General features: G+C 37.3%; 1 protein-coding gene across 1 annotated transcript; it reads left to right on the forward strand.

Moving 5' to 3' along the window:
- Window positions 1–1,360: 1,360 nt before the first annotated feature.
- LOC137601484 (hemicentin-1-like) lies at window positions 1,361–18,512 on the forward strand. The gene is made up of 14 exons (XM_068323682.1): window positions 1,361–1,496; window positions 2,550–2,867; window positions 4,100–4,378; window positions 4,468–4,731; window positions 5,227–5,499; window positions 5,584–5,835; window positions 6,498–6,600; window positions 7,284–7,326; window positions 7,432–7,476; window positions 7,995–8,220; window positions 15,322–15,630; window positions 16,947–17,228; window positions 17,338–17,604; window positions 17,688–18,512. The coding sequence occupies exons 1-14, from the start codon at window positions 1,451–1,453 to the stop codon at window positions 17,762–17,764; spliced, it is 2,784 nt and encodes a 927-aa protein (XP_068179783.1). The 5' UTR covers window positions 1,361–1,450; the 3' UTR covers window positions 17,765–18,512.
- The last annotated feature ends 254 nt before the right edge of the window (window positions 18,513–18,766 follow it).

An 18,766-nucleotide genomic window follows, 5' to 3' on the forward strand; every position in this document is an offset into this window, starting at 1 on the left:
CCTGTTTTATGTAAATAAAACATCAATTTGAAAAAAACCAAAACAAAAAACCTAAAGCAGAAAACAGAAAAAAAGATAATAGAAAACATTTTAACATGTGGCCTGAAATGATATTATTGTTCTGTACTGGATGGATAAATAGGAGTCTGTCTACTCATGATCAAGACTTCGACGATAATGTTGAGTATTCTGCCTCCAAGTGGCCAAAAGGTCTTATCTCAAGGTTCTCCTGTATGTTGTGTTACATTCCAGCAGCAATCTAATGGTTTTCTGTCTCACACCCTCCATGCTTCTTCAGGAGGTGAATGAGGGAATACGGTTCACCTGTGTGGCTCAGCTGAAAGCTGTTTACAACAAGCACCATCCAGGGGCGGCCTTTTAAGCTGCACGCAGCAGAATCTGGGTCTCTCTTCACTGTACCCTGTGAGCCACAGCCGGTGGTGTGATTTTCGAGCATTCATATCTGTGTACTTGGTAAGAGGTGGGGGAGTAGGTAAGTTTGGGGGCACCCTATGCATTTTCTATCACGTAGATTTGCTTTTGTTACACGCGCTAAGAAGAAAGTAGTCAGTGCCAGCCTATGTATGTCTGTCTGCTCCCCTCCTCATCCACAGTTTTGTTAATTTGACACTATAATGCATCTAAAATATTCCATTCTTTCAGAATATTAAAGGGAATAAATGATTTTTCTGCCACATTAAATGACAAGAGCTCACCTGAGCCCCCAGGATGACAATTTAAGTGTAACAATGTCATTCCCCATTTCATCTGTAAATTAAAGTGATTGTCATTCACTCCACTTTTGCAAGTTTCAATGCTGTAATTAAAATGCTGATTGGAGTGCATGAAGATATAAAATATAAACCAAACTGATCCTCATTTTGTCTAATAAGGAAACAATGTTCAAGTTGGTGTCAAGCATTACTCTGTTGATCATCAATGATGTTGTCAAGCCGACCAAAAAAAGACCAAGATTCTTGTTTAACTCTTTAAAAATATTTAGCAAGGGTCACCAGAGTTGCAGAAATCGTAATACATTTCATGACTTGATTAACAATTTACAGGTGATCTTAATGTGACCTCCTCTCAATGTTTGACAGCCCATGTCCAACTGTTCAGTGTTTCAGTACGTTTTGCACCAGTTCCTGGCTCTTAATAGTAAGGTTCACAACAGGCATTCGACCCATGAAACAACCAATACATTTTCTGAATCAATCAAAGGTCTGTAATATATTACATGAGAACTAACAGTGGTGATCTAACGGTTTGACCACAAGAGGGCGACATCTTGAAGATTCCGGGTTTGAGTGCGCGTTAGTTTTCTGTTAACTCCATTAACTTATTATAGAGACGCTTCGTCCGTGCGGTGGCTGACGCGTAATTTACGCGGCCCCGGGTTCTCCACGACAACAGAGGTTCCACACGGAATATTATCAACTGTGTGGAAGACATGGCGCTCATGACTTTACTTTGTGTCCTCCTTGTGTCTTTTACAGGTAAGACAAATTTCTACCGGGATCATGGTGTCCGAAAGTGAAGCCCGAACAATCGATAGAATGAATTCAATAATCAAAAGGTAGATTGTTGTTAGATTCCATTTAAGCAGTTGCCTTTCGTGCGCCGCTAACATGCTGTTAAAGTGTGATTTGAGGAAAAATTGTATTGGCTCTCCTTCATTTGAGGTTTGTTCCGTTAGATATGGGTCACATTATTGGAATGGAGTTGCGCCTCAAAAGTAGTTGGCTGTAAACACCCTCTGTTTCAGTTATTATTATTATTATATAAATGAATGTTAAAATTATTCTCATCATGATTGAATACATTTTGAGAATTATAGTTCCATTGTGTCAAAAGGCACATTTTCCAATGCATTCGCTTTAAAACGCCCTGAAACGCGATTACACCCTTCTTTGTGTAATCTGGTACTGCAGAGATGAAGTTCTGTTTTGTTTTTCACAGAGAAAGTTATGAAGATCATTCTTTTCCTCTTGTGCTTCCTGGGTTGTAAAAAAAACAACTACAAAAAACAGCATTTTTGTTGTTATTTAAGAAAAACACAAAAAATAGAGAACTGCAGAACAAAAATTCACAGGAGAATGCATGAAACCTTTCAGACTTCTGTGCTTCACTGTTACTATGACTACAAACACTTAAGACGCACAAGTCTTCTAGAAGTATGTGTAACCTGAAGTAAAAATACCTCTGTTACCTTCTGTATCTAAGAAGGAATTTCCTCTTTGTTCAGATATAAACGTTAACATTCATGTTACTATTCACCAAGACTGGATTATCAAGCATGTCAAAATACATGGAAGTGTCAGCCGACCATGTAGATGACACGTGTCCGGGGGCAAAATGTGGCCCGCCATATCAATTGATGAGGCCAGCGGGAGCATAAAAGAACCGTGACATCTCTGCTGGTTACCAAGTTAACATTACTCAGTGTATGATTGTGATTGTGACTAAGAGTATCATCCCAGTTGCCATTTTCCCCCCAACTTTTGCGGTTGACTCAGAGATACAGTCAAACCTACAACTGTGTCTTCCAGCTTTAACCGAAGGAGCCGGGTTGCTTCCAGAAACACAACTGAATGGAGTTGTGGGGGGTGCGAGAATGTTCACGACAACACTGATTCCAGGAACACCATATTTTGCACTGTCTTGGAAATTTGGTGATGAAGCTATATTCGATTTTAATGTTAAGAACACAACTGGAGCAGAATATGAAGGCAGGATCACAGTTTTCATGTCTACTGGGTCGCTGGAGCTCCGGAATCTTACTCATAATGACAGTGGAGTATACCAACTTATCATTGTACCTCAGGGATCACCAATAATCCAAGGAAATACCAGACTGATCGTTTATGGTGAGCAAACCCTTCACATGCTGTACTGTTCTGTATTTATCGTCTTCTTCTCCTTTCGGCTTTCCCGTTCAGGGGTCGCCCCAGCAAATCAGTTGCCTCCATCTAACCCTGTCTTCTGCGTCCTCTTCTCACACCAACTACCTTCATGTCCTCTTTCACTACATCTATAAACCTCCTCTTTGGTCTTCCTCTAGGCCTCCTGCCTGTCATCAAAACTTAACACTGTTTTGTATTCATGTATCTTTTAGTAATCTATCTGTTCTATCTGTATATTACTACTTTTTTAAGCATTGCATAAGGCATCTTGTGACAAAAACATGTCTTTGGTTGTGTTCATGACAACAAATCCATGATTGGTTTCTTGACTGATTGACTGAATGGAGATCATGTTAAGAAATTTAACAAAAACTATTTTTTTTTTTTAGATGAAGAAAAGATGTGAAACACATTATGTAAAATAAATTATAGTATTAGATAATGGCATGATTAAAGTTACATGTAGAAGTTGCTTATGAAGACCCTGAAACTTTATTAACTCTAATGAACAATACTCAACAATTTTTCCAAAGCAACATAATTAACTATTTAATATAAATAAATGAATATACGTGGAAAAACAACAATCAAAATAACAGAATTAGTGATTTTTACTCTCTTCAGTGACTGAAGTCAAACACAACATCAACAAAACCTGAAGCTGCACTTTGAAGTCCACATGTTTTGTAAATGGTCTAAATCAGTGGTCCCCAACCTTTTTGTGCCGTTTTCACGTCAGACAATATTTTGATTGACTGAAGTGTGGTGGATAAATACAATAAACAACCAGCATAAGAGCTGGAATTTGCAGCTTTCTTTGTGAGTATTTTGACAAACATCAATAGTGACATGTGAGGAGAGAATCTGTTAATTTTCCAAAATGGACAATAAATAAAATGGAAAAGTGTGACCAGTACCAGTTCGTAGGCTGGGAGTTGGGAACCATTGGTCTCAAATTTAAGCCTAACCCTAATGCTACAGACACGGTGTTATTTAGACTCTAAATGAGTAACGCTACACAGACACAAAGTGTGATTTAGACTAACATTTTGTGTCTGTGTAGCATTGCTGTCTCCTGATGAACATGGTATCTACCACTAGCTAAGGTAGTGTTTTCCCTCTACAGTTCAATTTGTTCAATCTTTACTCCATTCCATTAGAGTACTGACCCTTTTGCTGCTTATTTGATCTTTCAGAACTGGTCTCTAATGTGGTGGTTAGAGCCAGCAATACAGACTTGGTGGAGTTCAACAGTACCGTCCGTCTGTCCTGCTCCTGTTCTGGATCCTCCCCTTCTTTCCTCTGGATGAACAGCAGCTCTGAGGTCACAGCCAGTGACAGAGTTCAGCTCACTGATGGAGGCTCTACTCTCACTATAGTCAATGTGAGCCGCTACGACCAGGGACCATTCTGGTGTCAGGTGTCCAATCCTGTCAGTAATGGCTCCAGTGGTCCAGTAAACCTCTCAGTCAGCTGTGAGTTACACCTGCCAAATAACATTCTACATGCAAATAACGTTGTAGTTTGTGATTTATTCACTGTTCTTTTTCTCCAATGCTTTCAGTTGGACCAGAAAATATTATTTTGACATCTTCCAACCAAGAATACAATAAGAAAGGCTCAAACGTTACCCTGTCCTGTTCAGCTGTCTCCAAACCTTCTGCCCAGCTTTCCTGGTTTCTGAATGGAGATAAGCTGCGTAATGCTGGACCAGAGCTCAGACTGGTGAATGTACAATTAAATCAGAGTGGAAACTACACCTGTCAGGCCTTTAACCAGAAAACTGGCTGGTATGGAGACTCCCTGCCTTCACCGTTGACTGTGTTGGGTAAGTTTGAATTAAATGATACCTAAATCCCAACTTTATAGATAAAGTTGGGATTTAGGTATTCACCTGTCGACATATTAGTAAAAATCTAAATATGTCTTTAATTTAAATAACTTCTGCAAGGATTTCACAGATGTCACAAACTGATATGGAAGGCAAGTATAAGAAATATAAAAGCGGAGGACAATCAAGTACCACATGTTCAGAGTGATAATGTCGATCAAAGTTTAATTCTAGTTCCTCCATCCCATCAGCTTGTATTGTTATTATCTTATTACTGCCTGTGGATTCATCAGTTTATGATGCTTCAATATAATAAATTCACCTGCATCTTTAGAGTTAAACACAACCTGTGCACAGAAGACGGTAAATACACAGTAGTGTTTCCCCCTGCTAACCGCAATGTTGTAGAAATGACAGTTGCACTCTTCAGTTCCTTTGGTTACTCAATCAACTCTTAGCACCTCGGTTACTTTTGTTCCCCTTTTCAAACAGAGATGATATCGTATGGCTCCATCACGTCATCAACAAACGTGTCCATTGAGGGGAACTCGGTCAACTTTACCTGCGAGGCCACTGGTTCTATATTTACCAGACGGTGGACGAAGGACGGCTCAGAACTGGTTCTTACTGATGACACGGTGTTTCACGATGGGAACAGAGTGCTGTCATTCAACAGAATCAGTCGAGGAGACAGTGGAGAATATTTCTGTAACATCAGCAACCCTCTCAGCAGCGACTGGGCAAATTACATCTTAGTTGTTAACTGTAGGTGACAAACTACAGAATGTGTATGAATACTGTTTATAAAAGCTGTGTATATACATCATTTTATTTCTGTTTGTCTTTCAGATGGACCAGACAATGTTAAAATCACAGGTCCAAATGAGCTACATTTTGGGGACACCTTAGTGTTAACATGCTCTGCTGAGTCTACACCACCTGCAAGTTTCACCTGGAAACGGAATGGGACAGTGATACACAATTCTGCTGTGTTCACCATAAATATCAGTGATATTTCAGACAATGACTTCTACACCTGCCAAGCCATGAATAATATAACTGGGAGAATAACAACAGTGGAGCATGAATTGATTGTAACAGGTATGTTAATTAAAGCCAATAAGGTAATAACAGCTGATAATGTAATAAATTTGCCCCTTTTGAAATGTATAAGGCCAATAATAAATGAGCCCATATGCAATAACTGTCAAATAATGTAATAAGTCATGAAGATAATTTAATAAGTTTTAAAATAATTTTTGACTAATGATGTGATTTATTCCATAATAAATTGTTATTGGCTAGATATTATGCTATTGGCCTGGTTAATAAAACCCCAACTAACTTAAACCCTAACCTTAACACTAACCCCTAGCCAAAAAGGATTACATTATCGGTTCAGGACTCATTTATTATGTTGTTATGCTATTATAATTCAAAAAGATCAAATTATTTGTTATTGACTTATTACATCATTGGCTTCAGGAAGATAACAATATAGTGCTGATTAAAATTTTAGTTTAGAGTTTTTGATAGTTCATTATAAACCTTTAAATGCCTAAATTACCACAAGGCAACTCAACCATCCACCATGTCAGGCATCACTCTCGTATAAAATAAATAGCTACGTGTCTGATGTAATTTCAGACAAAACAGAAATATTCATTTCTGCTTCATATCTACTGGTATGATGGGGCTGTTCTTAATATTGAATGTTGGAAAAACTATATATTTTTTGGTCTTCTTTGTTCTTGTCATCCCAGACAGATCATCGGGATGTTCGAGTGGGTGCATCGCTGGAATCTGTATCGCATGTATTGTCGTCATCTGTTCAGTTGCTGCAGGGTTACTCATTTGTCAAAGAAAGTAAGTGGCTTTATGAAGATGTTGTCATGAATAGTCTTTGATCAATAACAGTGGTAAAAGTAACAGGTCAGTATTGATGGATTTAGACTGAGAAGTTAGAGTTTTATAATACAGGAAGTCTTGACCAGCTTTTTAAGGGCATCCAACAACAAAAGCCAGAATCAGCTGTTGATGTTGAACCACTGCATGGTACTGTAGCATGTAGTATGTGACTTACCTTTTAGAGCAAAGGAAGGGTTGGGGGGGGGCGGGGTAATGTTGGTGAGAGGCAGAGCTTTCATCAGAAAGATTGTCCCCACTACCACTATCATCACCAGACTTCCTTAGTATCCATTACAAACAGTAAAGTTACACATGGCAGCGTCCTAGGAGCAGCTTGTGGGGTTCTGTACCTTGCTCAAGGGCACCTGAGCAGTGCTCAGGAGGTGAACTGACACCTCTCCAGCACATGACAACACATCTGTCATTGGTTGCTTGATTAACTGATTGAAATCCTCTGTAATAATGGGTGAAATATTGGATATGCTTCATGAGACTGCAGGTATGATCATTAAAATTATGTAATCAGATGAATTGTGTGCAGTTTTTAAGGTCAGATTGTTCCTTTATTACAATTCTGTTCCAGAATGTCAGCTAATAACAAAAATTTCAATTGCATACTAATGACTCATTTCCTCTCAAAGCAGAGAAAAGCAAAAACAATCCAGGACACTTTTCAAGACAGAAGGTGAGTATATATTCAAATGTGTGTTTTTGGGGTTTTTTGCTTACATATACAGCATAATTCACCTGCTTTTGAGTCTTCCTAACCATTGATATTTCTTATGTGTTGATGATGGAGGTAAAGGTGAGGACAACACCGCATATTCAAGTCAGGTAAATATTCCCATTGTGTTGACTCGTGCTCAAAGCATGTTACACAGGCTATTGGAGACCTCAGTCTTAATTCACCTACCCACCAGGCTTATATTAACTACGAGAAGACGGATGGTCATGATTTGATTGGAAATTTAGAATGCTAATTTAGCGATTTAACGTGCTAATAATTTAGAACATGCAAGGTGCCACTTGGTGATCAGTTTTATAAGGTTTAGACTGAGAGGCTTCCTCCCTCAACTGCTAGACCTAATTTAATAATAAAGTTTAATCAGTGTCAGACTTTGAACCAGGAAGAGCGTCTGTGTACATAAACTCTGTACGAGTCTCAACCTCCACAGAACTGTTTTTTTTTTTTTTCTTGGGTTTTTTTGTGCAGCTTCTCATGTTTGATTGTGCTTGTTTTGGAATTATTAAGATGAATGGCTGATTACATTTTATCAAATAGGGATTATTTCTTCACCTAAATTTTAAATAAAGCAGCTAACCAATATTTATCTTCTTTCTTTCTAAAAAAGGAGCCAAACTATGTCGACATTGATTTCGGACAGAACAAAGATAGACTGCCAAACCAGCTGGATCCACAGACCAACTCATCAGAATACGCTGAGATCAGAGTGATGAACGATCCTCCTCCAGCAGCCTCACCTCCGACTTACGATGTTTACCTGCAGCGAAAAAGCGGTATAGCTCCCCAGCCTGACGCCAATGGAACTGAACTGTATGCTCGGGTCCTGAAGGACTGACCACATTGGATATGATGGATCATGTGGCCACCATAGCCTGGACAGCAAAGCAGCTGAAACATAGTATGTGGTGAAAACCTGCGATCCTATCTGAGCTACATTTTAAAGGACTAAGTCAGACGTGAGTTTACTTAGTCAGAGCACTTTAGCAGTGGTTAATATTCAACCAGCCTGTGAGAGTTATAGCCTGGACTCAGGTCAGAAGTTGCCTAATGTTGCTCGATGAGTTTGCATACATAAGTTATCCTTTCTTTTTTTTGCAGGTACACTCAATGCGAAGTGTTCCCAGTGCAAATTATTACCTCTATTAAGGAGGTTATGTTTTTGAACTGGGTTGTTTGCTTTGCGTTTGCGGGTTATGGAAATACAATAGGCCCAATAGTCATTAACGAGGTACAGCAAGAGTTAAGGGAGAAACCACTAAAGTTTGAAGTGGATCCAAATTGCAGAATGATATAACTTGATAACGTTTGTTTGTAAGATTTAGTTGTATTTTTATCCAGCAGGGGTTCAAGCAAGGAAGACAGCAACTGAAGAGACTGAGTAGATGTGGACAATGAATAAAAAGCAAATCAGATCTTTTTTTTTTACCTGTTTCACAATATTTTGCATTCGAAAGCACAAATAAACACAACCTCACCTCATAGCCAAAACATTTTTTGTATGGCCTTAGTTTGGTACTGTTGTTACCAGGATGCTAGAAACTTGCTTTCTAGAGGCTGATGCAAAGCCCAAATAAGACGTTATAAGATGCTATAATTATGTTAAGAAGAAAATACAGGTGAATTTAGTGTAACTGTAGATAACTGCTGCATATTCAGAAGAGATTATTGTGAATTAATGCAATGATTCATCTAAGTATGACCTTTTTTAATGTGAATAAATCCCCCTGTGAGTGTCCTTATGTTTCTCTGTGCTCCATTCAGTCTTTTTCCATTTGGGGAAAAACGGTTAGTTTTCACTGGATACTAGAATAACACCTACAAGTTGTCAAACAGGTGAGCAGAAACTGATCTGCTAACAAACCTGTCATGCTTATTCTAGTGATGAGTGATAATTCAGGACAAGTTTAGTGTATGAAGAGGTGTTTCCTCTATGCCTAATACACTGTGTATTAGATCATGTTTGAAATAATGTTACTTGAATATTTCTCTAGCTTATTTTAACAGCTGATTTTTTTTATTCAAAAAGTTTTTTACTATTAAAATGGAAGATGGCACTTTGAGAGAAATAATAATAATAGTGCCATATTTCTAACAAAAACAGTCACATCTTGGCATATTTTGCAGCTTCTTTAAGGACAAAGATGTAAAACTGATATGTAATCAGTAATAATTGTCTATGAAATAAGTATGGCAACAAGCAATTTTTTTTGTCTCATTTGAAAAGATTGATTTAAAGAGTGAAGGTCTTCAGTTGGGCACAACATTACTGTATTCACCTTTGTTGGATTGTTGATAATTTGTTAACTCTTAACTGCAGGAATTGTGTAGTGCAGCAACTTTTGATGACAGAATTTATTTATTTTTTGTTCAGCAAAAACTACAAGAATGAAGTGTCCTGACACAAGCTAATGAGTGTCTGGCCAGATTCCCTCTCGTGGTTACTCATTGCTAAAGATAAAACTGAGTTAGTCACACAGTTGATTTCATTTGCACTGAGAGAGAAACATTACACAAGCCGTGTTTCCCACACAAAACTAAATCCTTTTGTTCTTTAAAATGTATAAATGCTAGCAATGACCTGAAGACATGCTAAATGTCAGTCGAAGGTGAAAACTTGGATTTAAAGATGACCATGGAATGTTTTAAAGAATGATTATTATTTTAAACATTAAAATACTAACTTTGGTCTTTGAATTGAGAAATTCACTAAGTTTTCATGCTGTATGCTCAGGAGATAACCTTTGAAACCCTCTTTCTAGTAGTGCACACAATTTAGTAAAAGATCTTGACAACAAGGTAAAGGGTGAATTATTGTTTAAATTCTTGCGATTCTAACCATTAAATATATTTATAGTGTTTATAATCCATTAAAACATCAATCTTTACTGCATTACAGTTCATTCATTTGGCTAATCTTTAACCAAAAAGAATAAATATCTTAAAATGGTTTTTAATGATTTTTTAAAAAATTTTATTCAAGAGACACTTCATCTTTTTCTTTGTGAACACTGTTAGCATTGAATATGTGATCGCTTGTTTTCTTTTTCACATGAATGTAGCTTTTCTTTAACCCTCACATTGGCTCCGAAGTGAATGTTTGATTAAGATTTGAACTGTTTAACCAAAGAAAGAATGGGGTGAATGTATTATAATATTACCTTCAGATGAGTAAACTATTTTTACATTGAATCTGCACACATTTAAGTGTATCTGACTGTCTTGTTCACATATAGTAGTGCTTGTGTCTGTGTTTTCACATTTATAACACCCATTTCATGTGTTGAATTAACAAGGTTCTATGTTATTTATATCTAATAGGGAACCAGAGATTCAGTCTAGTACAGATATGAATGTGACTTTGACTTCCAGTCCAAGTTAGTGCAAGGTAGCTCATATTTTCTTACAATTTTAGAAAATGGTGTTGATAGTTGTGATAATCAATGACGTAAGTGTTCTTCAGTGGCATAAAGAAGATAGGAGCTGCAGGCAAAACAAGATGCAAATATAAATTCATTTCCATATGTGATATCACATTTACTGCATACCAATATGTTCAAAGTTCAGTGTGACTAATACATAGCAATATATCTACTCAAAACAGGACACCAAGATGAAGGGAGTGTGAATGAGAATCATAAAGTAAGGTATTTTTCCATGATTTCCTTTTAATGTAATAAAAACCTATTAAAAAAACCTCATTGTTATTGAAAGCAATGTCAGAATGTTTAGGACTATAGTATTTCGCATTATCAAATTGTTACATTATTTAAGGAACAGATCCCACACTGATAGGTTGATTCATTATTGATATTAAAATTATTATTATTATTAGTATTAGTAGTAGTAGTAGTATCAGGCACGAGGATCACAGAATGATGGGAGAAGAACCCCATCCTTGTTTTTATTAAACAGGGAACATGAGGCTCACAGCCTAAAAGGAAAAGTGCCATCTAGTGTTCAATGACTGAACAAATTATCCCAGACAAACAGGAGTTCTGTGTACAAACCCACTGTAGAGGAAGCAAAAATACCATAACTGTGTTCTACATTTGGTACTGACAATATGATAATTTGATTAATTTACTGACTGCTGGTGTTAATGCAGAACAATGCTACCATTTATTCATTTCTCCTACTTTATTTCGGATTAAAAGAAGAAAGCAGAAGCAGAAGCGGTCTTTTTTAAATACAAAACACTGCCCCTATATCTTCCATTTTTTCTTTCAGACAGGGCTTCCCAGCTGTAATCATTTGTGAAGATCAGAATAGTTTAATAAAGGAAGTCAGATTCAATGATTCAGATGTTGGAGTGAAAGCTTTTATCTTTTATGTAGTTTTTCCATGGAAATTCATCGTCAGCATGCAGACTTGACCTTGTTTCTGAGAGATTTAACAAAATGTGCCTTAAATTTGTTCTTCCCTTCATCTATCCTCAATACTGCTGTCGATACATTAGAATATGAATTATAAAGTGTTTTGGTTTTTGCATTGAAGTCACAGTGTGAGGGAGTTTCTTGTTTTGACATAACAGCATTGCTGGGAGAAGCCATTTGGGAAACTCACAGTTGTGAAATTCATTGTAGAGTAAGTTTTTGGTTTGGAAACATATGCTTGAGATTATGTTCAAGTTTATTGCTGTTAATATTTCAAGACTGTACATTGTGGGGATAATGTAGATTACTGCCGATCACATTAAATGCTTATAGTAGCATATGCATCAATGTTAGTATAGACATTAGCCGAAAGCTAATTCATTTTTTATATTATGGTATATTCTGCTTATGAATATACCATAATATAGCTGCTTAGTTTTACAGTTGAGATATTTACTAAATTGTGTTATCATTTTATACACATTATAACTATGTTTTAAAGGTTGATTCACTGTTAATCTAGTATATTGGAGTAAGAACATGTAAAATGATGTCTTTGCACGTGTGTAACTGAGTGTCCTGTTCCTCATATGGTACAGGTGTGGGTAAAATGTAAGTTTGCACAATCAGTGTTCAGACTAAATAGCTGAAACCATTTATTTGGTAACTGAAACACATCACTATCTCTCTGTATCATGTGAAACAAGAATAAATTCCATGAGAGTCCCTTCCAGGACTGTAGTCAATAAAATGTTAGTGTCGGCTGACCTAAGTGTTCTTCGATAATTGGACTTCCTCTTTGTAAGATCTGATGCCACTGAATGAACCCTCTGCAGAGTATATCGTTCATTAATGCTGTCTGTTCATTAAACCTTGTGATTTGCTAAATTGCTGTTTCAGGTATAAACTAAAACACTCCCTTGGTATCTGGAGACCGGAGAATTCTGTCTCCTCAACCCTGACGCAGTGTTTTCTGAGTAAAGACTCTAAATGGATCTTCTGAATCAGAGCTTTGCTTGGGGTCTGTTGTCTACCTTTCCAGCTGTGGTACCAGGGGCACAAAGACATTAAAAACATCCTGCAATGATCAACATGAAGGAAAGATAAAATTCCATATCTAAATCCATGTGTCACGTGTCTTCTCATAATAATGCCTATTTTTGGTGTTTCCTCCTCCTTCACATCAATAGAATTGACATCACAAGTCATTGTTTGACCAAGACAACCTCTGCCTTAGTTGTGTTACTGATTCACTTGCACCCTCAAAAGAGGCTTTTGTGAAGCCAACCTCCATCTACAAAATAACTTACTCATAATACTTATGTGCTGTTTCTTTTACTCTTCAGCAACTGAGCAAATATGAAAACAGTCGCACAGAGCAAACAGATGGGGGAGACAGAGGCCTAAGGGTGTGTTATTCTTATAATATTTGCTGCCTTTTAATCTTTTTTTCCCAGTACATCACCTCTTCATAATTTATTTGTCAGTTACATTTTGTGTTATTGATCTAAATCTGTGGACCTGTGACAGTTTGTTGTTTTCTGCAAATGGTTATGATGCTTCAACATTTCAAAGACATTTTTGAAGGCTCTGTTGGCCAAAGAGTTAATATAAATGAAAAAAGAACGAAAAACAAAACAACTTTTACCTTTCTTTTTCAGTTGTATTTATAGTGAGTAGTTTTCTAATCTGTGGGGGTCATTATGTTCTTGAACTTTCTCTTAGAGCAGGCTCTATGTTTTAGTGTACCATTGGAATATCCCTCAGAAGTCTTGTAATTACTGCCTACAATGATGACACAATGCTGCCGTAAAGACTTTCCATTGTGTTCCAATGTATAAATAGTGGTGATGTTCTTGAATGCGACTACAAACAACTGTTGATCCTCTAGTATTGCAACCCAAGCAGCAATACCTGCATCTGTGCATTTAGTTACATATCTAAACAATGACAAGGCATTACTGTACCAGGAAAGACTCGTACCCAGACTAACAGGTTTATACATTTTTGCCAAGCATATCAGGATGACTGCTCTTTTGCAGAGAAATATGGTTCCTGTAGACCCTGATTAAAAGGACCAGGACATGAGGGGATCCAGGGGATACGTATCTGTGCTCTTTCTGTGTTTTATTACTTGTTGTCATCTCTGGTGTGCCGTTGATTCATAAATTCTTGCAAAATGTATTTGCATTAAAATTTGCAACAGAATTTTGCAAATGACCTGTATTCAAAACAGGCTATTGGTCAAACAGTATGGCAGAATTTTATTACTGTACACCATAGAAGAGGATGGAGGCAAGACGTTATCATGTAATACAATTCACCTAATACTACCTTCCAGAGTATATATGTACATATATTCCACAAATTAAAATATTTACCTGATTTATTACTTTTTCTGTGCAGTTTTTTTTCTTTTTTACTTTTTTCTCAGGAAAATATACATTTTTACATTGTAGTTATTAACCCCCTAACTAAGCTCCAGATTTATGTATTTATGTATCAGCTGTAGTTATTAGTCACTTTTTGAATTGAGGTTATTCTAATTGACGTTTATATGTAATATGCTGATTGTTAATCTGGCTCCCGCCTTCTGAAGCTGCTTCACATTGTCATCTGGAGGCTTGACTAATATTGCAGCCATGCTAACCATTTCATCTTGTGACTCCGGTACAAAACACAGGTGCGGTCAGATACTGAACTTTGGACCGGTCGCAGGCCAAATAATGCCACATGTTTACTATGTGCTATTGTGAAAGATGAAAGCTGGATTGTCTGCTCATCATCTAGTATTGACAGCTTCTCTTTCTTCTGTTTTAAATGGATGTGAGGTGCACTAAATTATCGGAGTTAATATTGTGGTCTGTCATTAAATGCTGCATATTTTGTTATATCCAAATAAGATGTTCTGTAGTCTGAGTACACAGAACAGAACAGATAAACATTTACAACAGAAAGCTGCTGCAGGTGCAGGTGTATTCATTTGGAGTGTAAACTTCATGGAAGCTGAACAGACTTGATACACACACAGACACACAAAATACGTAAGTACACATGAAACTTTCAGAAGTAGATAAAACTAGAAAAATATCCCAAAGAGTCAATAACTCCCCCACAATATTTGTATTACTTATTAAACATTAATCAATAACCCCACATGCAACACCTCCGGAACACACCTTCTGTCACAATTTATCATTTTGCCCATGGACCACTGACAGAGTTTCACCCACCATGGTAAACGAAGAATGTCATACACCTTTTGTAAGTTTGAGGGGAGAGAGAACACCAGATAACCAGAAGCACCTGGAGATAAGAATTGGGGTTTGCTTCTGTAAGTATTTATGGGTAAGGGGTTGGACATACGTGCAAATATAGAGAAGAAACACAGAGGACCACCTCAGACTATTGATACACAATGAAGAAGATAAGTGAAGGAACTTCTGCTATTTTACTGCTTGCTGTCATACGAGGTAAGCTCTGATGCGGCTAATATACGAAATTACTTAACTGTAAAAGACTGTCATATTTAAACTAAATACATTTTGCTGTCTTCCTCAGGGGCTCTGGCTTCCGGTGCTGTGGAGGTCAAGCCCTCCGTCAACCCTGCTGTGGTTGGGGACACAGTGATGCTGTCTCTGTCTCCTTCTGGGACTGTGAGTAGTGGGAGCTGGTCAGTGGGAGGCTCCCTCATCATCACCTGGGCGAGGGGAGAGCAGCTAGTTTTCCCCAGTCACGATGGCAGGGCATCGGTCGATGTCCTGACTGGAGCTCTCAATGTGAGCTCCCTCACAGTGGCCGATTCAGGAGTCTACATAGTGCAGAGCAGCAACCCCCAGATTAAAGCCAATGCTTCCATCAGTGTTCTGGGTAAGCCTGAACAAATAATCGGGAGGAACTAATTGCAATAGCTCCTCAACTACAAACTCTGTGGACTCTTCTGAAAACTGAAACCATAGCGACTTGAGTTCACCTTGTCCCCTTCGTTCAAATGTGACTGCACCTATTCACACCTTGAAGACAGTGTTGCCATTAAAAAAAAATTAATGCAAGCTGTAAATTAAATTGGAATTGTAAGGAAGCGTTACGTTTCAAAATAATCAATCGTTTGCAGAAAGAATTGTTTATTCTGATGATTGGATTCCATGTTTCGGATGCCAAATATAAAAAGAGCTAAACCTTGACTTACACTTTATTTCCAGCAATATATCCAGCTTAATTACTTAATTTCAGTTATGTTTTGAAGGATGGTAAACAAATTTATGACCAAGTATTGTCAACAAGGAACCCACGTTAAACGGCACAAAGAAATAGAATTATCACATAGATGTTGTAGATAGAACCTAAATGACAAGAGAATTTAAAACTAGCTACAACAAAAAATCACATTCAATCTCTACAAAGCTGTGAACATTGCCTGTGGGAGTCCTCTGTAACTGGTTGTCATGGAGAAAAAAAATGTGCTGATGAATTGTTTATGTCACCTTTTTACTGGAACTGGTTCCTGTTGCAGAGAAAAATGAGAAGTCCTAAACAGTGAGAGGCCTTTGAAGTATTTTGACTGACAACCACCCAGAGCATGTCACCAATACTTCAAGTAATGGCCAATGTTTGTGTTCCTTTTCGCTGCCCTTTTGACAGCAGAGTCAAGGATATTTCCACAAGCAAAATCAATTTCGGGGTACCTGTATCGGCCTGTTGTATTTTTATATTGGTGTTTAACAGCACAGCTTGTTCTTGTGGAGTGTGGTAGATTCAGTTCAACACTTTAAGGACTAAAAAAGGTGATCCTTCCATTTTCTAACAGAACCGTCTTTACATAAGTTGTGGCATAATATTTATGGTTTATAACTAAATTAAAATTAACAACTAAAATGCCTGTGTTTGAGATTGAGATTGAAGCCTAGAAATCACTATCAAGTATCCTATTGTATCTTCAGTATATCTGCAGTATATCAATAAAAAAAAATCATTGTTGTTTTAAAATGAGAGACATTGGAATTATATCGGGACTGTATTGGAAAGAATTAGATTGCAGTTGTACAGCTATATAAATTTGGCTATAAAATTTTATAGACCAGAACTTAATTTTTAAATTGTCAATCATTTTGCTTGTCTTCTATAAATAGCAAACAGTATTTGTCAGTTGCATCTAAATCCATGTTTCCTTGTCCTGGTTTTCACAGAACCCATTACAAATGTCACAGTAAGTGTGAATCAAACCAATCTGATGGAGATTAGCAGTTCAGCAGTTGTCACATGCTCCGTCTCCTCTGGATCCTCCATGTCTTTCGTCTGGATGAACAGCAGCTCTGAGGTCACAGCCAGTGACAGAGTTCAGCTCACTGATGGAGGCTCTACTCTCACTATAGTCAATGTGAGTCGCCATGACCAGGGTCCATTCAGGTGCCATGTGTTCAATTCTGTCAGTAATGGCACCAGTCGACCACTAAATTTAAGCATCAGCTGTGAGTAAAGTTTCCCTTAAATCATTATTTACTCCCCCAGGTAAACAACAGAGTTCTAAAAATGCATCAATCCTCTTTTCCTCTGCCATTTTTTATGCCTCTTCATCAGATGGTCCAGATGGCATGACCATAACAGTAAATGGACAGAATACAACTTTCTTCTCAAGTGGATCCAATCTCTCAATGTTCTGTTCAGCGCAGTCCAATCCCCGGGCTCACCTTCAGTGGGCTGTCAGAGGAGAGCTAATGAACACAACGGGTCCGCTGTTGGAGCTGGTCAGTGTCAGCGAGGACCAAAGTGGCACATATTCCTGTCTGGCCTTCAATAATCACACCAAGGTGACACGTAATGTCACTGCAAACATCACCATAGCAGGTGAGTATGTTTGCATTGTGATGTCAGCCTACATATTTCTTCATCTGTTCCCTGTTTCATAATTGCTTTATTTTTCTATACAGATGTGTCAGGATCAGAGCAACAGGCGGTCAACATTTGGCTCCTGCCTTTGCTATTATTGGTTGGATTCTTCTTGTAGATGTCAGGCAAGTTTAGAATAAATATACATCTGTTTTAGTCTTTTTTACACTACAAAACTTAATTTTTTTTAATTTTTAGTCCTAGACATAATAGGCTACATTATAGATTGCAGTATAGGTAAGATGTGCTTCCTGGTGAGACATTATCGAGCTAAATGAAAAAACAGATTGCCACTACTAGTTATTTTAATTATTGACACTGTAAAGACAATTTATAATTTGACCCCCAAAAATTATTGTTGTTACTGGAAAATAAGTCCAAAAACAAAGCATTTGCAGTTATTAAAAATATATAGTAACCGCTTCTCTTTCACAGATACCGGGGAGTCTGATGCAGCAAAAGAAACAGGATACAGAGAACCTTTCACTAATGTCCAAAAAAAACACCCATAACTATTTTCACATGTATTGAAATGTCTTTTATTTGGCAATTAAATCAAACTTTATATTATTATGAGCTAATTTGATTATCATTGTCGACTGTCAAATATTTTGTTCCCCTTGCTTTTGTTTTTTGCAATTTGTTCAATAATAAAACATGGAATTTGCCTGATAAGAAGAACTTAAAGTAAGAAGAAACTGCCCAGCCGCACCCACATCAAACACAAAATATAAAAAATAGTAACTTTTCAAAAACTGTACCAGCTCTCACGTGTTGTACAGGTATTCTTTGTTGACCCTTTGTACACTGTGCAGGACTCAGAATCTGGTTCAATGACTGTCACTGTTTAAGTAAGATTAAGTGTTTGAAACGAAACTTAGGAACTGGGAGTAAGGAGAGGGAAAGATATTTCCAATAAAGGAAAACTGTTGTCTGTTATCAAAGCCTGTTCATGTTTTAAAGTAGAAAAGCAGCTGGTTTTCAAAGAATCCTAAAAGCAAAAGTTTCTGATGAAAAGATGTGAATGTGATAAATGATAAAGCATTTAAAAACAAGAGGTTTTTTTTTTCTCCAGAAAATAGTTTTAGTCACATTTTCCATCACATCAAATTGTGTATTC

The sequence above is a fragment of the Antennarius striatus genome, chromosome 9 (genome assembly GCF_040054535.1).
Source record: "Antennarius striatus isolate MH-2024 chromosome 9, ASM4005453v1, whole genome shotgun sequence".
NCBI classification, from domain to species: domain Eukaryota; kingdom Metazoa; phylum Chordata; class Actinopteri; order Lophiiformes; family Antennariidae; genus Antennarius; species Antennarius striatus.